General features: G+C 48.8%; 1 protein-coding gene across 1 annotated transcript; it reads left to right on the top strand.

Moving 5' to 3' along the window:
• The first annotated feature begins 241 nt into the window (after positions 1–241).
• On the top strand, positions 242–26,199 carry ATIC (5-aminoimidazole-4-carboxamide ribonucleotide formyltransferase/IMP cyclohydrolase). Its single transcript, XM_084265026.1, has 16 exons — positions 242–362; positions 1,026–1,152; positions 2,604–2,680; positions 3,728–3,794; positions 6,034–6,122; positions 7,418–7,569; positions 7,685–7,841; positions 9,266–9,391; positions 9,537–9,644; positions 11,079–11,164; positions 12,332–12,421; positions 16,654–16,782; positions 17,709–17,801; positions 24,281–24,463; positions 25,329–25,484; positions 25,852–26,199. The coding sequence occupies exons 1-16, from the start codon at positions 341–343 to the stop codon at positions 25,969–25,971; spliced, it is 1,782 nt and encodes a 593-aa protein (XP_084121152.1). The 5' UTR covers positions 242–340; the 3' UTR covers positions 25,972–26,199.

The following is a 26,199-nucleotide window of genomic DNA, read 5'->3' as shown; positions in this document are numbered from 1 at the left end:
GGCAGCGGCGGCGGAAGGAGTCCCGTTCGGCCTAAGGCGGGCGGGCTGCCCTCCTGTGCCTCCCCTGCGGGGGGTTCCCGTTCACCGTGTGACACCCACAACCCGCCTCGGCCTTGCCCGCCCGGCCTTGCTCACGCATGCCTTACCCGGTCCCCGCGCTTCGCACACCCCCGCTCACACCCCATTCCCCGCCCCGTCCGGGCCGGCCCCTCAGGCTCCCGCCCCCCCCCACCCCGGTGCAGCGGGTGCCCATATCCCGCCGAGCCGCGGCCTCTCGTTCTTTTCCTCCCCCGCCTTCCTGCCTGCTCGCCGCCACTAACGCGCACCCACCGACGGCGCCATGGCCGCCCGGCAGCAGCTCGGTAACGCGGGGGCGGCCGGGCCCTGGCACCCGGGGTGGGCTGCGGCCGCCCGCTGTGGTGAAGCCGGGGTGGGGGTTGTGGGGTGTGTGTGTGCAGGGGGGAACCCGGGCGCATGTCGGGGGGGAATCGGTTTCGACGAAGCGGCCGTCGGGTGGGTGGGCCGGAGCCTCCGGGCCGAGGCGTGTTTACCCGCCGCCTCGGCCCCGGAAGGCGAGGGGCGGCCGGGTGCCGCTCGCCTCGGGGCCGAGCCGCCGCTCTCAACCCGGTAGTTCCGTGCCCTGGCGTGTGGTGCGAGGGCTTTTCCTTCCCTCCGGGGCCGCTCGTACCTGGGCTTCCCTGCGAGCCGATCGGCGGCAACCGCTGTGGGCAGGAAGGGTTCAAGCTCCCGCGGTGCCGGGGGCAGGAAGAGGAGCGGGAAGGCCTGAGGCGGGAGCGGCCCCGCTGCCTCCTCCCGCCGGTGCCGTGTCTCCTGGGGCGGGGGGGAGGCTGGGTTCTTCCTCGCAGTGGGTGCGGAGAAGCCTGACAGCCTCCCCCTCCCGAGCCGTCCCCCTTGCTCCAGCGAAGATCCGAGGCTTAGGAAGGTGTCTGTCTCTTAATCCTGTGGCTTCCTTCCTCTGTGCCGCTTTTAAAACCAAAACGCCTGTGCTCTTCCTCCCCTGTTAGCATTGCTGAGCGTCTCCGACAAGACCAGCCTCGTGGAATTCGCAAAGAGCCTGAACGCTCTCGGCCTGGGTTTAATCGCCTCTGGAGGGACAGCCAAATCCCTGAGAGATGCTGGCCTGCCTGTCAGGTACGGATGCCAGCCTGTGCCTTTCCACCAAGGATGCTCCTTTGGGTCCTGAGGCTGCTTCAGTTGGGTGTTTTCCCATCTGTGAGCAAAGTTTGTTGAAAACTGGTCAGAAAACAAGTCTTCTCTTATAAAAACCTGAAAAAACGCACCCCAAACCCCCCAGAGCAAACGGAAAGAACCTTTTTGACCTGAAATCGGTTGACTGAGGCCAAAGAGTGTTACTGTGCAGGGCTGTGCGCAGAGACATGTCCAAATTGTTGTGTTGGAGGTGATGCTTGCCTTGAGCCAGCTTCTCCCCCTCCAGAGACAATCAGTCATCTTGAAATTCCAAATGTGCCCCTAGTGCTGCTCTTCACAGCCAGGTGAAATGCAGCAGTAGGCCCCAGGGCGCATCAGCACAGATACAGAATACAGGCCGCTTCCAGAGCTCCCTGCCCTGCTACCTGCTGGCAGCCAGCGCTTGGTTGTGCCTCTCCAGCTGCTTCACTTGGCTGTGCTACCTGTGAAGCCCCAAGTAAAGGTCATGTTTCCCCTTCCCTCTCTGATATGTTGTTCCTTTCCCATCATAAACAGTCACAAGGCAGTGATGAAACTTGGACTAATGTTTTGGCTAAGGCTGGAAGAAGTGTACTGAGGCACTGCATCTTTTGAGGGTTGTCTTCTGCTCTCACTATGAGCTCTGTTGGCATGGGCTTTGTCTAGCTTGGTTATTTCAATGCATTTGAGAAATAACCATGCTGCTTAGTTGAGTGGGAACAATGAACTTTTTTCTTTTTCATGGGAGAAGCAATTATTGCCTCTTTGGCATTGGAGGGCAGGGGGTGTAGTTTGTAGTGAGGCTGCATTAAGCAGCCTTGTTTCTGTCTTCTGTCAGGTGTAGCGTTTGCCTAAGATACAGGTCAGTGCCTTACAAAGAGTGAGAGCCAATATATTTTGGTTGTTTCTTCCAATCCTCCTGTACCTAGTAGTGCTTTACTAGCTAGTTGACAGGTGCCAACCATGATAAAAACAGTCAGGTTTATCTTTACGTAGAATGCCACATCTCAGAACTCCTTCCCAGCCTTCTGTTGGGAGGATGCATCCCAGGCTGTCACACAGTGTAGGTTTTTCCTACCAGTTCAGTAATACGCTTCCCATGTGCTGCGTTCTTACTGATACAAGGGGTACTGAAGTTTAGAGGAACTGTGTGAGTGTTTAGAGAGAAACCTCTTCCTGTCACTGATGGAAGGGCAGTGATTTAGTCTTTTAAAAACTGTTGGACCAAACAAAAGCTAAGTTTATTTCCCTTCCTTGCTGCCTTCAAAATTCCTAGGTTTTAAATCTCCTTTTCACTAGAACTGAAGTTGCCAGTAGACCTAAATTGCTACCCTGATAGGGATAATAAACATTGAACCTATAAATCAACTCAGTATGGCACATCTGTTATCATGTTGTGTTTTCTCATTGAGCAGAGATGTTTCGGACCTGACGGGGTTCCCTGAGATGCTAGGTGGACGTGTGAAAACCCTTCATCCTGCAGTCCATGCTGGTATGTCCCTGCTAATACATATTTTCAGTCTAAAAGAGGAATCCATGGACAGTGAGGATGGGAAGAAGGGGTCAGCACCTGTGTTGTGTGGAAGAGCAGGGTAAAGAAAACAGGCTTGCTGTAGCAGCAGGAAGAGATGTGAAAAGCATGGGCAGATGTGCACGCTGGCTGAATTGCTGCTTGTGTTGCTGTGCCATCAGCCCTGCGGTTAGCAGAGCTTTTCCTTCTGAAGTAACAGGGCTTCTCTCTGAATGCCTTTGCACATTCTTCGCAGAGCCAATTCCAGAGCTCTTTGGGCAGAGAACTCTGAATGTAACCTGTGGAGAAATCTAGTGTGCAGCAGGAGGAACGTGACAGCAGAACCTTCAGTGGGTGACTTCTGCTTGTCTCGTCTTCCTTGGTTCCTCTTCAGCCCAGAAAATGTCTGATAGTTGGTCAATCTGCACATTAACCCACCTGCTTTTCCATCTCCTGTTGCTGTGCTGGTGATCCCTCAGGTGGACCCTGCCGCTCCTCATACCGGAGGGCTGGAGACAGCCTCCTCTGAGCACCTTGAACCCAGGACTGCACTGTTGCTTACCCAGTGCCAGCCAGTCCCCTGTGTGTTTCTCCTGATTTCCTTGGCCCGAGCCAGCCCCTGCGCTGCTTGGCCAGACGCACGGCCTCTCGTGCTTCTGTTTGGCTTGGTAGTGGCTGTTGAGCGGCAGGTGCCCTTTTCCTCCCTGCAAACTCCTTAATACCAGTTGTAGTGTTTTAAGGGTAGCAACTGGATGCTCCTCAGAACTTGTAACACTCTAGGATGTAACACTGGGCGGGGGAGGGGATAAACCCCAAACAACTGTTAGTGTGGATTTTGAACAGCCAGAATCAGTAAATGGGATAAAGGTAGAGGAGTAGGGGCCGAGAGCTGTTGTCCAAACTAGAATTGGAAAGCTTAGGATAGAAAATCTCAGAGGACAAGTACAGTCTGAAGGAAGATGTTGAATTTTAAAAATACTGGTGATCTAATTGTCTATTAATAAAGTTGTACTGCTTTTTTGTATCTAGGCATCTTGGCTCGCAATATCCCAGAAGATAACAGTGATATGAACAAACAGGATTTCAGCCTTGTAAGGTAAATGTTGGGGGGACACGATGCAATTCAGCAGCAGCCAAAAATGAACATTGGGGACCAGTCAGCACCAGTGAAACCAGTGAATGGGAGCAGCAGGGACTGTAACGCCTGCAGTCTCCTTCCTTTTCCCTGGTTTGAAAAACACAACTTTGTAAGATGCAATCACATCACCTGCAGTAAGACAAAACTAAACCAAGCTACATTGTGGTTGCCAGAGGGAACAGGGGGTTTTCATTTCTTCTGGTCACCTGTGAATGTTGACACTTCATGTTTAGTCAGTGTTGGGCCATGTTCCGCTTCTTGTGAGGTTGAATTGGTGGGGGGGTGTGTGTGTATGTGTCCCTCAGTTTGGCTGTGGGTGCCTCATCAGATAACAGGTCCTGATTTTGACATACCTGCTTAGTAAATATACCCTTTGATATTTGCATAATGTTTACTGAGTTTCAACACATAAATAAAGAGTGGATGTAAAAAGCAGGTCAGGAACATGCCTCATTTATACAAACACCCAGGTAACAGAGAGGTTATTTTCTGAGACCTACCATGGGACCACATGAGCTGCAGCCAGAAACTGAAGTAACACAGTTTGTGTGCTAACATACCAAAGGTTTTGTTCTGGCTTTCTCAGAATGAATTTACTCAGCAGATACACAGGGCAGTTTGGAAATATGTTTAAACAATTGGGTGATTGTGAGTGGCCAATTCTAAGCTGGGGTGTAGCTCCTGGTTTAGACATGTGTGACTGAATTCAAGACAGTAAATTTTAGGTACAGCCGGGATGGGAGACACAGTCGGACTGTGGCGATTGGTCCGGAACGCATCTGAGCTTTTAGAAGTGCTTTCAAAAACTGATGTGCATAGGATGGATGGATTTCCAGGCTGAGTTTGGAATTGGGATTGATGGCTCTTTAGAGTACACTGCATAATAAAGCAGGTTCTGCTGAATTGCAGGGGGAGTAACGTGCCTTTACATCCCTGATTTATAGTGTACTTGCATCCAGAATAATAATTTGTATTTGGGTTGTCCAACCTAAAGCAGAAGGAGCTGCTCCTCAGCAGGAGTGTCTTTGCATAGTTGTGTAACATTTACATACTGAAGTGAAGGTAGGAAACCTTGGGAGTGATTAACCTGATTTCCACAAATAAAAGCATTTGGTGTGTCGAAGTCCACAGGTTCCTGATGGTTTTCAGCAGGTCAGGAGCAAGAATGGACTGGGGAGGGGGAGAGGGTAGTGGAACAGACAGGAAGAGACATGGTAGGAAATTTAGAGACATAGTGAGTCCTGAAAACCATAGTGGAAGCTGATCATCCCTCCTGCTTGAATGCATCAGCCAGTGTGGCAGCAAAGGTACATTAAATGTTGGATGCAAATTGCATCACAGCAGTTCTCTCCCAGTGCTGGGTACGTGTTGGAGGTAGACACCTTCAGATATTTGGATCAAGAGAGTACATGACATTAATTCTCTTGGATTAAAACCATCGTGAAGGTCAGGCCAGGTACTTCCTTTCACCACAGTGACACTGATAGAATGGCACAGGGCAAGTTATTACTTCATGCTTGCTGGGATACAGACTGCAGCATCTTCCAGATCAGATCAAAACACTCATTTGAGTAAGGTCCACTTTTACTTTGAGAGGGGAAAGTCAGTTCTCCCCTGCTGCTTTCATGTGCCACAGAGGCTTTATGGGATCCAGGCTGTGTGCTTAGATTTCATGTGCTATTGGTATTTGAAAAGTCCAGAAGGTGATGTGGCGGTTGTTCTCTTCTCTTGAAGAGAAGTTGTTGACTGTTGCATTGTTTGTTTGCAGTGGACCTTGCCCTGGGTGCCTGCTCTCTTACCAAAGGTGGATGCCTGGCTTTGTTACCCCTGGGAGCCCACTCTGAAGCCCTTTGAAATGGCTGGAGTTGTGCACCAGAGCCACTAAACATTTAAATACTAGCCCATGTATTTAAAGAAACTCTTTAACTTTGTATATTGTGGCTTTCTCTGCTGTAACATGGCTTGACGCAAAGCATTCAGTTAAATTTCATAATGCCTTGGGCTATCCCTCAGCCTTTGGCTGAACACCACTGTCTCTCAAGTCTTTCAGAGAAAGAAGCCTTGGCTACAGGCTTTAGTATCACTCCCTGATCTGAGACACAAGACTGTAAAACACTGGTGATACCTTGTGCTTTCCAAGCCCAGTTTGGCACTTCTATTTCTTACCAAATAACCTGTTTCTCCCCTGAATTCTCAGAGTTGTAGTGTGCAACCTCTACCCCTTTGTGAAGACTGTATCTTCCCCAGATGTCACTGTGCAAGAGGCAGTGGAAAAGATTGATATTGGTAAGTTGGAGAGCAAATCTGTCCTCCTGAGTCTGGTTTCTAAGTGTTCTTTTCTTGTTTGGAGCCTTGCACACCTTTAAAGGAAGTCTGCTGAAGAGCTCAGGAGTTCTGAGGAGTGGACTGAAAGCATAGCTGGATAAACCCCATTGCTTTTAAGGAAAACTGCCATTTTAGGGAAAAGTGCCATTAAAATGTCAAGCTGGCAGACCATGGCGCATAGGTGGGCCTGTCACGTGCTGCCCAAAGGAAGAAGCCTGAGGTACTGTAGAAGGCTGTGCTAGGATAGGCCACGTGGGAGTGTGCTTCCTCTTGGAACATGGAGAGCAGATTCAACCTCTTTTTGCAGCCTGTGGCAATGTAAGAGAAAGCAAAACCATGAGCTTTTTCTCTCCAAAGCTGACCCTTTGGAAGTGCTGTGGGGACTGCTGAAATCTTCGCTGCAGGAAGCTGTTAGAAGGAAAGAGGTTGGTCTGCATATGTGAGAGAGCCATTAGAACCTCAGTTTAGAAGCATGGATGCCTGATCATCAGTGGTTTTGCTTCTCCTGCTAGTTCTTAACCCCAAAAGGCTTGCCTTTCCTTCACTGCAGCATCACTGCTTGGCAGCTTGTGAACAGTACAAGCAGAGTTTTGTGCCGTGAGGTTGGATGGGGATTGAATTTTCTTGCAGTAGTTTAGTCCAAATGATGCCCAGCAGAGCTCTCCATTAAATGTTTTATGGAGTAATACTCTCTCTGAGTGTAGCAGTGCCAGGCTCTACTTTTCCTTTGCAACAGCCTAGTATCTTGTATGATTTAAAGTGGTGTAATAGCTGTGCAGAGTCAGATTTAAGGGGGAAGTGTGGCTTTTTATCTTACACAGAGGACCTGGGCAGGATTCATTAATGCTTGCGGAGAGATTTGGGAACCTCTGTCGCTTGGCAGTGTGGAATTAAATCTCCAGCCCAGTGCTGCAGAGGATGGTGCTGAAGGGATAGGTGGAAACAACTGTCCTCTCTAGGTTGTGGCTGTGCTGCTTGAAGGCATTCTTGCCCTGGTTGCTCATCACAGCCCAGTGTGACTTCTTTTCTTGCTGCTGCCACTCTGCCTGTGTCTGCAAAGACCAACTGATGTGCACCTTCAGCGGTGGATTGAGTCAAGCTCACCAGCCTTGAAGAGCACTCTTACAGTTCCTTCTTGCTGGAGATTGAGGGGGCACATTCACCTGACACAAGTGCACGTCCCTTGGCTTCAGAAGGAGCTCTGCTATGCGGTGCCCAGAAGGGACGTGCCTCATGCCTTCTTGCTTCTCTTGCAGGAGGAGTTGCCTTGCTGCGAGCCGCTGCCAAGAACCATGCTCGTGTGACAGTTGTGTGTGACCCTTCAGACTACTCTGCAGTAGCTAAAGAGATGGCAGTGTCAAGGGACAAAGACACTTCTGTAGAAACCCGGCGTCACCTTGCGCTGAAGGTCAGTCGTGTCTGCTTGCAGTCAAGGGCTAGGCCAGACTCATTTCTTTTTCTTTTGTCCACTTCAAACACTGAATCCTTTGTAAGTTCAGAGGTGTCCCCTGTTCTGTCCCCAGGCTTTCACCCACACCGCTCAGTACGATGCGGCCATCTCTGACTACTTCAGGAAGGAGTACAGCAAGGGGGTGTCGCAGCTGCCCCTGAGGTACGGCATGAATCCTCACCAGAGTCCTGCGCAGCTCTACACGACGAGATCCAAGCTTCCTCTCACAGGTGGGGCCATACAGGAGCTCTGGGAAAGGAGCTGGTTGGGCACCTCTGCCAGTTGCCTTTAAATACCACCTTGTAGCATAGTCGGGGGGCTGGCCAGCAGTGCCATAACAGCAATGCTGTTTGAGTGGCACTAGCTTTGCAATCAAAGGGTACCCTCCCAATCCTTTTGTGCCACCACTTACTCTGTCTAGAAACCAAGCTGTTCTCTAGGTTTGAATGGGTTTTGTTCTTTTTTTTCCTTTCTTTGAAGGTTTTGAGCAGAGGTTTGTCACATTTGTTTTCTACAATGCTGTTTTGCTAATGGTGGTAGAAAGAAGGGGTACTAGTCTTGCTAGGAAGAGTTTGGGATGGGTCTGGTGTCTCTCTCTGCCCGCTTGCAGGGTGTGTTGCACATCACGGTGTGGCTGTAGTGAGGGGAACTCCTGTTTAGGAGAGAAAAATCCCAGCTGCTTTTGTTCTTGAGATTGCTTTGAATGTCAGTGAAAACCAGCTCTGCCTTGTGTGTGGCCATTGGCCTGTTGAGTAGATGATGTAACTTTGTGTTGCAGATTTTCTTTGTTTCAGTTCTGGGATCTTGTAGGAAGCTTTTCCACTGCTGCACTGGTGATTTGCTTGCAAGTCCACCTCCCACTGGGGCTGCAGAGCAACACACTCTTGTTCTGGCCATGGACTGTTGTCTCCTAGAATGCTTACAGCCCTGCCATGTCAGGAACAAGCAGTTCTTCCCAGGGCAAAAGATTTTGGGAGCAGGCTTTTGACTGACATTTACTCTTGGCATGGATTTCTGATTAAGGGACTAGATGAAGCCTTTTGCTAAAAGCTTGCCCTAAATTTCACGGCTCTGTAATTTTTATAGTGGTTCGATTGACATCAGTTAGAGACAACATGGGCTTAAAGCTTGGCTGGTGCTGGAGTACTTTAGCGAATCAGAGCCACAGTTGCTGTGTGAAAAACCCTTTCTAGATGTGTGAAAAAATGTACCTGCCATGGAGCAGAGGACGTGCTCTTTGTGTTCCTCCTTGTCAGCACTGCCAGTGCACTTTGGTAGGCTCCCTCAGTAAGCATGGCTCTTGTTCCACAGTTGAAGAACTCAACATAAGGGGAGATGATCTTCTTTTGGTTCCCTTTTCACAAGAGGGAACGTGCACGGGGTCGGCGTGTGTCTTGCTCCAAGGTCATATCAGCAGTCATATCTCCTGGTAGGCAAAAGTATTGCATTGATTGGCACCTCCTGAGTCTCAAGCTTTTGTGTTCCTCACAAGTCACCAGGGATTTTCAGGGCACTTAACCTTGCTGAGGAGCCAGGGTCATTTCAGGAAAACAATTTGTAGGGATTTCAGTTCTTGGTGGGAGAAGTATCTTGTGTGCAGACTCTGGGGAGGGGGGTCTGCCTGCTTTAATGTGTCTGTGCACTTCCCCTGCAGTGGTAAATGGCTCCCCAGGGTTCATCAACCTGTGTGATGCTCTCAATGCCTGGCAGCTGGTGAAGGAACTCAAGCAGGCGTTGGGCATTCCCGCTGCAGCCTCCTTCAAACACGTCAGTCCTGCAGGTGGGTGGCTCCTTGTTGCCATGTTCTTCTCGCCCAACAGACCGCGACTTTGGGCAGGCCCTGCCAGTCTTGTGTCTGCAACCCTTACCCAGGGGGACCAGCAGGAGGCTATGGTTTGAGTGCCCTAGCCTGTATCTCCCACTAGGTGCTGCTGTTGGAATACCTCTCAGTGAAGAGGAAGCACAAGTCTGCATGGTGCACGACCTCCACAAGACCTTAACGCCCTTAGCATCAGCCTACGCTCGAAGCAGAGGTGAGAAGCTTGGGAACAACCCAGCTGAGCTTAGTTCTAAGACCCTGTGCAGCCCACTTAGCACCTTGCAGGCACTTTCCCTTGCAGGGTTCTCCTCTCTAGGGCTTTTCTACAGAAGGCATCTGACTAAATGAGCTGACTGCCTACCAGAAATTGCTCTCCAAGCGAGCAGGCCTTGTTTGTTATTTCAGAGAGGCTAAAAACCATTTTGGGTTCAGTTCCTGGATGTATATAGAAGACCTATATGGATATTTTTAAAATTTGAAGTAGTTTAAGTTTGTATGTATATGCACATAAAAATGGCAGCTTCTGCTGGCCTCCAGCCGGGGTCAAACCACCACATTAGGATGCATTGCTAATCATAGAATGGTCTGGGTTGGAAGGGACACCAAGGATCATACAGTTCCAACCCCCCGGCCACAGGCAGGGCCACCAACCTCCAGGCCTGGATCTACACAAGGTTGACCAGGGCCCCATCCAACCTGGCTATGAACACCCCTAGGGATGGGGCATCCACCAGCTCTCTGGGAAGCCTGTTCCAGCACCTCACCACTCTGTAATAAAAGACCTTCCCCCCTAATATCTCATCTAACCCTTCCCTCCTTCAGCTTTAATCAATTCCCCATTGTCCTACCATTATCTACCCTTTTAACAAGCTGATTCCCCTCCTGTTTCTCTGCTCCCTTCAGGGACGGGAAGGCTGCAATGAGGTCCCCCCGCAGCCTTCTCTTCTCCGGACTGAACAAGCCCAGCTCCCTCAATAATACTCTCATTTTCCATGGCATTCCTAGAAAATCTGTACAGAGCAAAGAAAACAAAGCAAATTTTACTTGATAAGGAACGCATCAGTTTGTCTTAATTTCTCACCACCATTGAATGCTGGCCTTGGAAAACCATGAACCTTCAGAACGGCTGGGACAGAGGTGACCTTGCAAAGTAGTACAGATCTGTAACACAGCTGAGTGCCATCAATTGCCCACCCTAGCAATGCCATTAAACATCAAGAATATAATTTTTTATAATCTCTTGGTTACATTCTGGATCTGGTTTCCTGTGGGAAGAGCCAGATGTGGGAGCATAGGCATCTAAAAGCTTTTCCCTTTTCCAACTGTCTTCCACCTAAAACGTTTCAGTATGATCCTTGCTCCTCCTTGTCCACTTGCCACCATGGCTACAGCAGAGCAGTTTGTAACAGAGGTGGTCATTACAGAGCTTTGATGAGCGCAGTGAAGAAGGAAGAATATCTAAGATACGGGATTATGTGACAGCGGGTGTGTTCGGGGTAGGATTTATCATCCTTGCTGCTTTCACATAGTCAGGGTTTGGTGGGGGTTTTTTTGCTGTGGGATTAAATTTTTGGTTCTGATGGATTGCAGGAGCAAAGATTTTGTGTTGCTCTGTAGTTTGATATTACTCAAACTAAGACTCTTGCAGGTGCTGATCGGATGTCGTCTTTTGGTGACTTCATTGCCCTGTCTGACACCTGCGATGTGGCCACTGCCAAGATTATTTCCAGAGAGGTTAGTTAAACCTCAGGCATGGAAAGGGGAATCACACTAGATGGAGTAATAGATTTGGAACAGCCCTCTTGTTCCATTTGAACTTGACCCGCTTTACCAAAGCCTCTTTATCAGTTTGTTTGTGTAACTTGCTATCCAGAGAGCAGAATTGACACCTATCTCTTGATGTGGTTTCCTCCCTACCAGTTCAAATCTGCCTGTGGGGGAGAACCTGTGAAATAGCAGCGCTGGAAATGCTGCTTTTCCAGAGATGATTGCAGACCTTTGCCTCCAAGTAGGCCCCTGGAAATGAACCCTGATTACACTGTCACAAGTATCTGGTTGAAGGGCTGTAATTGGAGCAGGAGAGGCACAGAGAGCTGATAGCCAACCTCTTGCCCAAGGCAGGAACGTGGATGTAGATTACTAGCTGCGAGCTGTGTGGAGGCTCAGCTGCTTTCCAGGCTGCGCTTTGAACATCCCCTGGATTCAGTGGTAACCCTGTAGCTGACTGGATCACACAAGTCACTCCTTGAAATACCCAGTTAAACAACCAGGAGTCAGTGCTTTACAGAACACATCCATCCTTTTACACGATTTGGGCTGGGTTGTTTCTGAGAGGAGGAAGGCATGATGGGAGGGCTGCGTTGTACCTTGGGGGTTCTTTTCAAACAGATGGAAGAGCATGTTTGACTGTGATACCATTACCTAAAACCAAACAGCAAACCCCACAAACCACCCACAGGGGAGGGTAAGAAGATGCCCATCACTTCATGGCGCTGGTGAATGTAAACTCACCTTGGTTTCAGTGCTATTAACAGCTCCTTCGCCAATTTTTTTGTCTTATCAGGAGTGTCACTGTTGAAATAAAGCTCTATTTTTATTTATTTCTTTAGCCATCTTGACTTGGAAGGGCTGAGAAGTGAGCTGTTTCCCCCTGCAGCATGGCATTAGTTTCTAAGTTCCATTCTGTTTAAAGTGATGGTGGGATTTATTTTTTTTTCACTGTTCATGACAAGAGCTTATGGTGCTCTGCTGTTTCCAGGACTTTAAGCACTGTTGTACAGTGCCTTTGGTATTGCATAGCAGAGACAGACCCCAAGAGGTGTTCCCTCGGTGCCCTTCTGGGAATGGAAGATGGAGCTTTCGGTATTAGCTGCTGGAAGATGAAATCTCTGTGTGTTGCAGGTATCTGATGGTGTGGTAGCTCCTGGCTATGATGAAGAAGCTCTCAAAATCCTTGCCAAAAAGAAGAACGGTGCTTACTGCATCCTTCAGGTCTGTACTTCTGCTCTGCTCTAACCTTTGACTGTTCTTCCTGTACCTGGTCTTCACAGGTGTTTGTGTACAAGTAGCTGGAGGGTCTGATCTAAGTGTTTACTCTGGGTCTCTGGGGATTTATGAGCTGGAATTCCACCAGCAGTGTCGTGGTCGTGCTTAGCCTGTAGCCCTAGAGCGGAGTATTTTCATAAAGCCCTCCTTAGCTTTCAAAGTGATGGCATTTAAAGCAATTAAATCTACAAACAGCCAGAGTACTTCAAAGAACCAACCTTTCTGTGCTCTCCCGCTCTTTTCCAGCTTTCATAGAATCATAGGGGTTGGAAGAGACCTCGAGAGATCATCGGGTCCAACCCCCCTGCCAAAGCAGCTCCCTAGCTCATATTGCACAGATAGGCGTCCAGACAGGTCTTGAATATCTCCAGAGAAGGAGACTCCACCACCTCCCTGGGCAGCCTATTCCAGGGCTCTGTCGCACTCACTGTGAAAAAGTTTTTCCACATGTTGATGCAGAACTTCCTGTGCTCCAACTTGCAGCCATTTCCCCTTGTCCTGTCTCCGCAGACCACTGAAAAGGGGCTGGCTGATTCCCCCTGCATACCATACTTAAGATATTTATAAATATTAATAAGGTCCCCGCTTAGTCTTCTTTTCTCAAGGCTGAATAGTCCCAGCTAACTCAGCCTTTCCTCATAGGGGAGATGCTCCAGGCCCTCAATCATCTTTGTAGCCTCCTCTGCACTCACTCCAGGAGATCCCTGTCTTTTTTTATACCAAGGAGCCCAGAACTGGACACTCTACTCCAGGTGGGGCCTGACCAGGGCAGAGTAGAGGGGGAGGATCACCTCCTTAGACCTGCTGGCCACACTCCTGATGCACCCCAGGATACCATTGGCTTTCTTAGCCACCAAGGCACACTGCTGACTCATGGCCAACCTGTCATCAACCACGACCCCCAGGTCCTTCTCCACAGAGCTCTTCTCCTGCGGGTCATCCCCCAGCCTGTACTGATACAAGAGGTTATTCCTTCCCAGGTGCAAGACTCTACACTTGCTTTTGCTGAATCTCATCTGGTTTCTCCCTGCCCAGCTCTCCAGCCTGTCCAGGTCTTGCTGGATGGCAGCGCAGTGTCCTGCGTGTCAGCCACTCCTCCCAGCTTTGTATCATCGGTGTACTTGCTGAGGGTGGATGCTATTCCCTCATCAAGGTCATCAATGAAGATATTAAACAGGACTGGACCCAACACCGAGCCCTGGGGAACACTGCTAGTCACAGGTCTCCATTCAGATTCTGCTCCACTGATCACCACCCTCTGGGCTCGGTCCGACAGCCAATTCTCAACCCACCTCACTGTCCACTCATCTATCCCATGCTCTCTCAGCCTTGCTATCAGGCTGTCATGGGAGACAGTATCAAAGGCCTTGCTGAAGTCAAGGTAGATGACATCCGCTGCTCTCCCTCCATCTACCCAGCCGGTGATGAGATCATAGAAGGCTATGAGATTGGTCGAGCACGATCTCCCCTTGGTGAATCCATGCTGACTACTCCTCATGACCTTCTTCTCTTCCAATGGCTTGGAGATGGCATCCAGAACAAGTTGTTCCATCACCTTTCCAGGGACAGCAGTGAGGCTGACTGGCCTATAGTTGCTGGGATCCTCCTTCTTGCCCTTTTTAAAGACTGGAGTGACATTGGCTATCCTCCTGTCTTCAGGCACTTCTCCTGTTCTCCAAGACCTGTCGAAGATGATAGAGAGCATCTCAGCAATCACCTTCGCCAGCTCCCTCAGGTCACGTGGATGCATCCCATCCGAGCCCATGGATTTATCTGTGTTAATTCCTTTGAGACGCTCCTGGACCAGCCCCAGCTCAACCAGAAGGAAGCTCTTCAATTCCCAAACTCTATTACTTTCTTCCAGTGTCTGTGGGTCCCGAGGAGCCTTTGAAGTGAAGAACAAGGCAAAGAAGGCATTCAGTATCTCCACCCTCTCAGCATCCCCCATTACCAGGGCACCTGCCTCGTTCAGCAAGGGACCCACATTATCCCTGGTCATCCTCTTACTATTCACATATCTAAAAAACCCCCTTTTTATTATCCTTTATGTCCCTTGCCAGTTTCAATTCCAAGTGGGCTTTAGCCTTCCTAGTCACATCCCTACAGGCCCTGACAACATTGGTATATTCTTCCCAGGTGATCAGACCCTTTTTCCACAATTCATAGACCTTCCTTTGAGTTTAGTCATTAGCTCCCTGCTAATCCACACAGGTCTTCTGCCTCTCTTTCCCAATTTCTTGTTCAAAGGGATGCACCGGCACTGGGCTTGGAAGAAGCACTGTTTAAATGCTACCCAGCTCTCACAGTCTCCCTTACCTTCTAACAGCGTAGCCCACGGGATAGCTCCTATTAGGTTGTGGAAGAGAAAGGCATCTGGTTTTATGGCCCTTCAATATACTTTGCAGAAAACAATCCTTGCATTAACATCTTTCCTTCCTGAATTCCCTCAGTATGGTTTTCCAAGCCAGTATCAGGGTAACTAGAAACTTTCATGGGTTGGTTTGGTTTCAAGTTCATTATTAGAATTTGCTGTGACATTTAAGTCAAAACATTTCTCTGACTTTTTTCTTTACATAAACAATACATTTAGTTTGTTCAAAAGGCAGGTTATAGAAGAGTTCAAAGTTTGCTCTTCTAAACTTCAGGGTAGCTATCCTACTTTTTGTATTGCTTCTTCCACTCAGGATCTTGAACTCTACCATTTCATGGTCACTTTGTCCCAAGCTGCCCTCGACCTTCACTTCCCCAAGAAGTCCGTCCTTGTTGGTAAAAACAAGGTCCAGTAACCACCGTCCCCTTGTAGGTTCCTGCACCATCTGTAGCAGGAAATTGTCTTCTACACATCTCCCTTTTGCTGAATTTGTTTCTTCCCCAAGTTCTATACATGTAAGATATAGCCCAATAGCTACGCCGTGAGTGTTGGTGGTGGGATAGTCTGTGTAGTACATCACTGGGGGAAGCCTTGTCTGTGTGATGCTCGCAGGGCAGCCTTCTGTACAGTCAGCCATGAAGAAAGCAGGGGGGGCAGAATTTGGAGCTGGGCTGATGCACCTTTATGTGCTGCAACCAGGGTGTTTGTCAGGGAATATTAATATAATCTGGGCAGGTAAGTGCTAGGTTGCCTCTCTAGCCTCTGCAGTGATTGTTGAGGCTTCAGAATCATCTGGTTTTGGTGAACATGTGTAATGGGTTACAGAAGGCTGTCAGAGCAGCCAAACAGGTCCCGTTTCTGCCTCACCCTGAGAGACAAAACGAGCAGAGAACTTTACTGTAATGCTACAAAAAGAAAATCCAAGGCTTATCTGAACTTGCAATTGTAGTGGCGCTACCAAGGGAGCTGTAGAAGATGGCTCAGGAGCTTCAGGCAAGAAGGAATGAAATTGCAGGCAATCTTGGCGGCTGATTACCTCCTGAATTCAATTAACATTGCAAGGATGAGGTCATACTGGTTAAGGATGTATCTCCAGGGCCTGTCTGCAGAGGGATGCTAGGGAAAGTTGATCTGAACAAATTTAAATGGATTAGGGAAGCCACATAAAGCATGTCCTCACAGAGCTGGTGGCTGTAACCTGGTTTACTTTGTGTCTCAATGACCTGAACTGGGGCTGCCAAAATCCCAAAGAAGCCCATGCACAGGTAGACCTGACTGCAGTTTAACAGTTCCATTTACCTTCACGCCATGCACTGGTGGGAATTCACTGGGCAGCATGCTTGTTTGGAGATGGGCCCCAAGAGAGTGCATCTCTGGAAATAATCCCATTCCCTGCTCTCTGTGATGTCCAAGGGGGTTGGAGTTGTATCTTGAGGCATGTATGAAGCAGCTCAAATAATTTCCGCCTTCCTGTGGAAGACTGGAAGAGACACCCTCTCTGTGTGGGTATGCTTCACTGGAAGACTTTGTTGGTTTTTGTGGCTCCAACAGAGAGGTTTGTATGTAAACATCTACAGATTTGTGTTCAAACAGCTGTGCCTACTTCTCTTCACCTGGTAAACGTCACCTCATGCTTTTGAGACCTTGCTGCTCAAGTCAGTACTAATTGCTTCTGATGATTTGACACTGCTTTCTATAAACAGCCTTTTGGACTCTTTAGATAACGTGTTTCAACCTAAGCCAGTTGCTGGGTGCTGGTTTTGGAGACTCCTGAGAATGTTTTATTGGCCTATCCTTTGCCTTTTAGATGGATCCCCTTTATGAGCCAGATGACAGCGAGGTTCGGACCCTCTATGGATTGCATCTCATGCAGAAGAGGAACAACGCAGTCATTGACCGGTCATTGTTCAAGAACATTGTCACAAAGAATAAAACCGTAAGTGGCAGAAGATAAATGAGCTTAAAGATTGGTGGGATGAGCTTGTCACTTGCCTTCACCAAGGAGATCCTCAATGTTCTATTTTCAGTACTCTTGAAATATTTTAGTGAGATTTAGCTGGCTTTCAACACAACAACGCAGCAAACTTTGTGGACCAAATATGGGTAAATCAGGGTCGTTTGCCTTTGGTTTGATCCCTTGAATAAATAAGATCTGGGCCTCATCCTTTATCTCCAACTACCAAAATATTTGTATTTCTTAAAAATAAGAAGCTACCTGGTATGTTTTCTTATGGTGTGATGGCCATGTGTGAAGCACCCGTGGTGATCTCATCCTGACTCACTGTTTACTTCTCCCATTTGTGTATGCCGCACTGTATAAACTCTGGCCCTGCTTATACTGCTTGTCACTTAGAATTCACATCATTGGAAAGTTATCTGTTACTCCCTTGCCTCTGATCTTGTTCTCATTAAAAAACAGATGTTAACGAGATCATGATTAGTCATGGGCTCAGTAGCAGGTTCAAACATTGAGGCAATAACAATCATTTTAATAAATTAGTAATGGAATGGTCTTAAAATAATACTTAATGCAGATATTAGGAGCTATTAGCATTATCGTGGTCCTGTGTGTGCTAAGCTCTTTGTCTGTGAGTGCACCTGATGACCACGAATGTAGAAGACACTGTGGGCTTAGGGCCAGCGATAGAGCCCCCCTGACTTGAAGACTGAGTCTACCAGCTTCCTTGCCAAACCAATCATTTATAGGTTTTTTGCTTCAAACAAAACTTGCTGGCATCTGAACAGAACAGGATACTTTTAGCTCTTGTTTTCCCTCTCTGATACCGACTTGTGCTGACGTTGGGGGTTTGCAGATCTCCGTGGTTGTTAGGATGGGCTGTTGACAATGGTGTTTTGTTTCAGCTGCCTGAGTCTGCGGTCCGAGACCTGATTGTCGCCAGCATTGCTGTCAAATACACCCAGTCCAATTCTGTTTGCTACGCCAAGGATGGGCAGGTAACCAAAGGGGGCAGCTCTGTGGCATGTGCTTTCACAGCAGGGCTGGTAAGACAGCGCTTCATTCAGGCTTGAGTTTTAAAATCATTTAGAATGCAGGATGCTGTTGAAGGGGTAGAGATGAGCTGGCCTAGACAGCTGTGCTGAGCCCGTGGTTCTCAAAGGGCTGCTTCAAAACCGTAGTGTAATCTTTTCACACTACTGACAGGACTGGCTCTTTCAATGACAGGGTTGGGAAAGCTCTTACGGCCTTCTGCAAGTTTGGCTTTGAGTCAGAGAATCGTAGGGGTTGGAAGGGACCTCCAGAGATCATCAGGTCCAACCCCCCTGCCAAAGCAGGTTCCCTAGGACAGGTCGCACATGTCGGCGTCCAGGCGGGTCTTGAATAACTCCAGAGAATGAGACTCCACACCCCCTGGGCAGCCTGTCCCAAGGCTCTGTCACCCTCACTGTGAAAAAACTCTTCTGCATGTTGGTGCAGAACTTCTTGTGCTCCAACTTGAGGCCATTGCCCCTTGTCCTGTCCCCACAGACCACTGAGAAGAGGCTGGCCATTTTCCCCCTGTGTCCCACACTTCAGATATTGATAAACATTGATCAGATCCCCTCTCAGGCTTCATAGCTCAAGGCTGAGCAGCCCCAGTTCATTTGGCCTTTTCTTTCTAACTGCTCCATCCTTTTATACCGTTTTTGAAGGCGTGTACATACCTTGTAGTCTGTGTAGAGCCTTAGGAAGCGATGGATATTTTTACAGCTGGAATTGTAACTGTCCAAATGGTTCTTAGCTTGATTTTCATTTTTTATGCAAGAAAGATGGGATGTGCTTGCTTTTTTTTTTTCCCCTTTGGGGCATTGTCCCTGATTTTCTTGAAAGCTTCTGATGGATGTTGGGATTTACAGGGGCATTATCAAATATATAGTTGAAATATTTTTTGAATTAATAAAAAAAAAATCCTTTTTACATTATCACTAGGCATTCAGCTTAAATTTGTTATCCAGAAGCTGGTTTAAATGTATTACGAATTGTATATTTTTGCCCAGCGGCTTATTCTCAGAATGCTGTTTAGCTGGTTCTCTGCTCTCCACAGTAACTTTTCCATAGGCTTGGATTATTGGGAAACAAACCAAAACACGCCCAAATAACTCAGAATAAACAGACAAAGGATATATTTTGGTCTTGTGCCTCAGTCCGTTGTAAATCAGCCAGCAGATCAAACTGTGCCCTACAGGTACAGGCTGTGAGTGAAGGGCAGTGCTTTCTTCCTTTCCAAGCCTGGAAACATTGCAGCACTCCCACAGCACTTCCTGGGGTCCCATGCTGTGTGGTTCTTGAAAAACACATCTCTGGAGTTTAGGCATTTTGCTTTTATTCAGCCTTGTGGCTTGGTTTGTCCCCCCCAACTTGCTTTTAAATGTTTCTCTGTACTCTGGTGCTCATTCCAGTAGCCCCAGAACAGAGGTGTCACTCTCTTTTCTCCTTTCCCTTATTCCAGCAGCAGTTTCCCCAGTGCTTTTGCAAGCCCAGGCTTAGTGTTGCACTGCAGGTGTTGCTGAAAGGCGTGTGGTAACGTGTGTACCCTATGGAGGGGAGAAGGCAGGAGGGAGGAGCGAAAAGCAGTGGGGGCAGACAGGGTGTCGTGGGTTTGCCCCAGCTGAGAGCCGGGTACCACGCAGCTGCTTGTTCTTTAAGGGGAGGAAGGGAGGGAATTGGGGAGGGGGAGCGGGGAAAGGAGAAGAAAACCCATGGAACCAAAGTCTCGTGGGTTGGGATAGCAGAAAGATAGATATAATAATAACAGGACTTTAGCAAAATACATGAAACCAGTGATGCGCGATGCAGTTCCTCACCTAATCGCACAGCTCAGGCAGGACAGCTCAGAGCCACCCCGAAATCAGACCATCCCCAAACCCGCATGTCCTGGAGCTGCCTGCTCCTCCTCCCACCAGCCGCCCTTTTATGCTGAGCATGACGTAATTGGCATGGAATACTCCCTCTGGCCAGTCTGGGTCACCTCTCCTGGCTTTGTCCCCTCCCTTCTCATTAGCAGGGAAAAATGAACAACAGAAAAGTCCTTGAGTGCTTGGCAACAACTAGAAACATCCGTGTGTTACCAGCACCGCTCCCATCCTAACTCCCAAACAGGGCATTCCACCCACTGCTACGAAGAAATTAGCTCTCTCCTAGCCAAAACCAGGACACAGGGATTTAACTAGCCTGGCTTCAGGTGTGGTTTATGTTTGCATGCAAGTACCTTAATCATATATGAATGTGAGCTCCCTCAGTTTGTTGTGTATGTGGCAGGGAAGGCTGAGATCGGAGCTCTGTGTACTGTGGTAAGGACAAGTGGCTTTTCTAACAGTAAAGGTCAGCAGCCGTTACACTCACTCACTCACTCAGGTGGTGAATGTTTTGTTGGGCTCTTCAAATCAAGGCTTGATTTCTTCCTAAAGAGACTCATTACAGTCCGAACACAGACACAGCCACATGGCACGCAATAGGTAGTGATGGAGGAGCTCAGGTGGCAGCTCCTTTCTGGCTTCAAAATCTCTAAAAGCTTCCCAAGACGTAAGTTCTGAGACTGTTGATCTTAAGGAGCAGATGAGGAAGGAACTAATGTCCACAGAAAATCAGTTTTACTGAGCTGTTGATTAGCTCAGATTCTTCCTGGTGATGCTGTGCAGAACAAACTCTGGTTTGTTGAAGCTGGGAAGGGACTTTTTAGAAGGACATGGAGTGATAGGACAAGGGGGCATTGTTTTAAATTGGAAGGGGGTAGATTTAGATTGGGTATTAGGAAGAAATTCTTTACTACAAGGGTGGTGAGGCACTGGAATGGGCTGGTCAGGGAGGTTGTGGAAACCCCTGGATCCCTAAAAGTGTTCAAGGCCAGGTTGGATGGGGCTTTGGGCAGCCTGGGCTAGTGAGAGGAGTCCCTGCCCATGGCAGGGGGTGGGAACTTGATGATCTTTGACGTTCTTTCCAACCCTCATCATTCTATGATTCTGTGTCACCCACCAAGACACCACATCAGATGCATACACTGATACTTGGATGCCAATCAGAAAACAGCAAGAATCAGAACCAGGGCTGGGAAGTAACTTCCAGATTGTCATGGTGCTTTTCTGGGATCTGACTTGGTTTGGGTTACTTGAGACGAGCCTGGCAAGTCCAGCGTGCTTTCAGTTCCATTGCTTTTGGTTCTCCAGGCGTTACTCCAGCCTCACAGCATCCCTGCAGTGAAACACGTCCTATCAGGTGTCCAGAACACTTGTGACAGCTTGGCTTTGTGGGGTTGGTGAGTAGCTTGGCCACTCCAGCAAGGGCTGGCACTTGTGTTAATAAGTTGTAGGAAAGCATGGAGTAGGAGGAAGCCTTTATGGACTTGAGTGTCACTTAATTTGCAGGAAGCCAGCCTGCCACTAATTGCAGTGACCGCTGTGGCTGGTACTGTCTGCCTTTCAGCGTGCTAAAGCCAGTCTGTGACGTGTCGACTGACACTTCCTTTAACGACAGCATTGTGTTGTAAATTAGTGATTTAAAATTATTCCCTTTATTCTCCCCTCAGTGGGATAAACCAAACCTGTTAATTTACCTTACTGTTCTCCACCACTGGTGCAGACATCTGTCAGGTGCTTCCTTGGCTTCCCTCTCAAGTCCTTTATTCCAAAGGTATTTAGGGTTTCTGGTTTCACTCTTTGCTCAGGGTAAATCTGGGCGAACCTGGATCACTTTGCCAGCATCCTTTGGGCATTCTCCTTCTCGTCCACTCCTGATTTTTGTGGCTATGGGGCAAAAACATGGCCCCAAACAGGGCCCCCTGCGAGACAAAGTGTTTTGGTCAAGTAGCTCTCAATTTTCATCCAAGCTTTTTAAAGTGACTTTTCTACTTGCCCTGTGGTGCTGTCTCCTTTCACTCCTCACTTAATAGGCTCTGCTTAAGCACTTTTGCATTCCCAGAAGGTTAAACTCTGAAAGAGTCATCATTAAATTTTTGTGTACAAAACAGACAGCAAATAGAGGGGGAAGGATTCTTTTGTGATCTTGAGGTTTCAGCTGTGTTTTCCTATGGGAGAAAGCCAAGGTTTGAGGAAGGGAGAGATGAGGTGTAGGAAGAAGGATTTTCACTTCATGCAAAGGGAAGAAGGCAGAGGGTAGGTACATTCAGACAGCCCGATGTCAAGGTTTGGGGACAGGTCTATAGTTTGCATTAAGGAGTAGCCCAGCCTTCTCATTTCTGCCCTTTAAACCAGAAATTCCAGGCTAGGCTGAAGAAAACTTCCTCAGCAGTGTTGCATCAAAACACATCTTCTCCAAAAAAAAAAAGGATTTAGCTTTCCCTGGATCAGGGTTCTCCAGTGAAGTGCATCTTACCAGCGTCTTCCTCCCAGGCTGTGCCTGGGAACTTCCTCCTAGGTCAACATGGGCTCCTCAGAAGGACGTGCAGAGGATGGGTTTATCTTCTGTTCCCTGTGAAGCTATTAGAACACAGGTCCATGAGTTGCCAACAGTATCCCTGCAGGTTTGGGGATGCCAGCAAAGAGTTTACAGGACAAGCCACTCTGTTTAACTGAAATACAAAGCTCCTGTCCACAAAGAACTTCCACCTCAGCCTTACCTGGCTTGCCAGGCCCGGTCTTCGGTCCCAGGTGACAGTTCATGGCATGCAGTGTGTGACTATTTTAAACTCCCTCCTTTCTCTAGGGAGACAGGATAAACCTGTGTGGAAGGGACAGTACGCCTATGTGCAGCTGGCGTTGAGCTCCCTTGAGTTGCAGGGTCCCCTACAAGCATAAAGGTTCAACAGGGCGGCCATGAGAGGTCAGACATCGGGAGTGTTTTGGGGTGTGTGGGGAAATAGATGTCACTAAGCCACAAGAAGGTTTCAGTGTTTATGATAATACCAATATCCTTGCGGGTTTATTAAGCACTGATGACTTCAGTTATAGCTGAGCAGATGAATTAGCAGCCCGAGCCTCTCATTTGCTCCTTGGGGGAATAGCATCCAGCAGCATGTTTTATGGTTCTGGTAAGAGGTGAAGTCACTGCGTCTTGATGAATGAGAAGGCAAATGATTCATTCCTTTGAGGGCAGCCTTTGACTCATAGCTTTACCATCTGTTTCAGTCTGAGCTGGAAACTCTGAGGCATTGGCCAGAGCCGCTAGCCTCAGCACAGTGTCCCTGGAGCAGTCCCCCATGCAAACAGTCTGGCGAACAGTTCAGCTGTGGCTTCATAGGAGGAAATTACGGGAGAGACTTGTTTTCTGTCAGATCTCTGGTTTGAAATGGCAGGAGCTCTCTGTGGAGAGCAGGGCCCACAGCAAGCCATGGAGAGAAGTTTACCAGTTTGAGTTTGACAGCTGTGGTGGCTAGGTCTGGCCTTCATGTGCCTGGCCTACTGTCCGAGGCAAAGCTGAGGCAGCCCAAAGACCTCAGCTCGATCCCTTGTGCTTGCCACATGTGACTTGCAGACAGACCTTATCTGCAGGAGACAGTGAAGCAAGGGTGGTTCTGCTGGCATCCAGGAACCAGGGTATCTCCAGTCACATTGAGTTGTCAGTGGTGTCAGCACATAAAAGTTGCCTTTGTGTCCCATGTGAGTTCGTACTGGCCCAGGTGGGATGCAAGAGCTTGTATGCACTGTGCATTGAATGGGGACAAGATGGCTTTTAGAGTTACCTGGCCACCAGGTTCCAAAGGGTCTCTGCATGTAAGTTTAATCTATGTTGTACCTAGACAAATTGACAGATTGAACATGTCTGATGGGAACTCCAAAGGAAAAATACCTTTTGGGTTTTGCTTCTGGAAACACTAGTTCTGATGATGGCAAGCACACAGGCTATTAAATACAGTTAGCGGCAGGTGTTTTAAAAATCCTGAGTAGGCAATGTGTTGGTAGCTCCAGGGCCTTGGTAGTTCATGTGATGTAATGGTCCTGCTGCCAGCCTTCCTGACTGAGCAGTGGATTTACTTTCTCATCAGCCTTGACAGACTGACTGCCCTGTTATCCACTCCACGTCCCAGATAATCTCTTTGGGCTCCGTATGCCTGGCCCACCAGGGGAAGATGGTGGTCTTTGGGTGACCCAGGGTCAGATTTTAGTCCTCTACCTGCAGTGTGCAGTGCCATGAAGGGGTAGGCATCCTACCATCTCTTAGCGGCCACGTTTGCTTCCACACTCATGAGGTTAAGGGCTTGACTCTGACCGAGAGCTGTGTCATCTTGAAGGATGAAGGGATGTAGTGTCCTCGGAGTGACTGAGGTGCTGCAGAATTAGCAGCACAGAGGGCTCTCCTTGTAACCAGTTCACAGGGCTAGGGATGCCAGTATTTTCTGAGTTTTCCTTGCTACTTGCCTTCTCTGCTTCAGTGAGGAGCAACTCATTTAGGGGAGATCTTTCCTAGTTGCTTGGCTGGAAAGCAGCTCTGACTGACCTCTCTACAGCAAGGCGTGACCGGGCTGTGGGTCTCTCTGCTTCAGGTCATAGGTATTGGGGCCGGTCAGCAGTCCCGCATCCACTGCACACGTCTGGCTGGTGACAAGGCAAACAACTGGTGGCTCCGGCACCACCCACGTGTGCTCTCCATGAAATTCAAAGCAGGTGTGAAGAGAGCGGAGATCTCCAACGCCATTGACCAGTACGTCACTGGGACCATTGGTGAGGTAAGGGGCAGCTTTATCCAGTGCTTACGCTTGGCTTGGGGTTTGTGTGTGGGTGTCAGCAATAGATGATCCTCAGGAGTTTGGGTGACTTCCCCAAGGTTGTGGCATGGCTCGGTGGGCACATGTCCTGACTTTTCTCCTCCAGTACTGCACCTGCTGCCCTGTGCAGTAGTTTGGCTTCATCTGATAGTTCCCCTCAACAGTTAAAGGTACAATCGGTGTTTCAACATTCTCCGCCTTATGAGGGCAGCTCTCCTTCACTTCTCCCACTTGCTTGTCTGACATTTTGGGCTCTGAGGGTCCCTCTGCCCTCCCTGTTCCGAGCAATATACAAGACAAGAAAATGGTATGTCCTTTTTAAGTATCAATCTGAGCGCTGGACAGGGCACTTTGTGAATCATCTCTGTGAAGGGTTGCTTGTTTAAGGGGCTAAGAACTGGAGCAGCTGCTGTTTCAGAAGGTGACTCACAAACCAAGCTGCTGTTTGTTGTGCATTAAGTTATCCTCCAGATACTGTTTGCGTGTGCCGACACTTACGCAGAGCAGCATGCTGTCGGCAGGCTGAGCTGAGCATCTTGGAATTAAGGGAGGGGAGAAGGAACCCCTCAGGCCCTAGGGTGAGGAAGGGAAGGAAGGGACTTACAAAGATGCAAAAAGAGCTGGTGGTGGTGATGTGTTCCCACCACCGCTTGGGATTTTAAAGTCCCCAGTCTGACATTCCTGGCAGCAGTGGAGCTGTGGGAGCGGAAAGCACAGCCAAGCCGGGTGTCAGAGCGACGCCATCATCGCTCATTCTTACGTGCTCCTGGCAGGGGACAGCCAGGAGCCTGTCCTGCAGGGCTGAGCTGGCTTTTTGTTCTTGCAGGATGAAGACCTGGTGAAGTGGCAGGCGATGTTTGAGGAGGTGCCTGCGCAGTTAACGGAAGCAGAGAAGAAGCTTTGGATTGCGAAGCTGACTGCCGTCTCCCTCAGCTCCGATGCGTTTTTCCCTTTTAGGGATAACGTTGACAGAGCGAAACGGGTAAGGTCATGGCAGGGCTGAGACGTTGAGGTGTCTCCAAGGAAACATCTGTGTGCAAATTCCTGCTTGAATACTGTGCGGGTTGCTGCGGACTGCCCTGCTCAGCACTGCTGGCTGGAGGAGCGCACCCCGGGAAGGATGCTGCTCATGGCTGCTGCTCTCGCACAGATAGGAATTATACAGCCATTGCTTCGGCTGTTGGTTTGGGATGAGTAGAGTTTTATTACACTGTTTAAGAGCTACCTCTATACTACAGTGTGTCTAATGGCTGGGGATGAAGGAGTGGGGCTGCCAGCTTCCTTTTCTAGGGAGTGGAATCTTAATTTTCCATCCTCTAACCTTCCCGCTTACGTCTGTCTTTGCACAGAGCGGAGTGCAGTTCATCGCTGCCCCATCTGGCTCAGCTGCTGACGAGGTGGTGATCGAAGCTTGCAACGAGCTGGGGATAACTCTCATTCACACCAATCTCCGGCTGTTTCATCACTGAGTTTGCCGGGAGCGGTTGCGGTCCCTCTTTCGGTCCCAGTCTCACCAGTGGCGGTGACTGGAATATCACTGGCTTAATTGGGAGGCACCTGCAGCCTGTGCTTAGCAAGTGCTTGTAAGAGCTGCAAATAAGATCTTCCCCCCGTGTTAAGAGAGCACAGAGGCACAAGGAATTGGCTTCCAGCATAGGAAATAAACCTTTGGCTAATAAACATACGGTTCTTAGCGA

The sequence above is a fragment of the Gallinula chloropus genome (assembly GCF_964237585.1).
Source record: "Gallinula chloropus genome assembly, chromosome: 5".
NCBI lineage: Eukaryota > Metazoa > Chordata > Aves > Gruiformes > Rallidae > Gallinula > Gallinula chloropus.
This window is presented reverse-complemented; position numbering and strand designations above follow the sequence as displayed.

Excerpts from the sequence above, each read along its gene's own strand:
- ATIC (XM_084265026.1), top strand. The coding sequence starts at position 341 with ATGGCCGCCCGGCAGCAGCTCG. Across the intron at positions 3,795-6,033 it reads CAGGATTTCAGCCTTGTAAG|AGTTGTAGTGTGCAACCTCT; the intron begins GTAAATGTTGGG and ends CTGAATTCTCAG. Across the intron at positions 9,392-9,536 it reads CAAACACGTCAGTCCTGCAG|GTGCTGCTGTTGGAATACCT; the intron begins GTGGGTGGCTCC and ends ATCTCCCACTAG.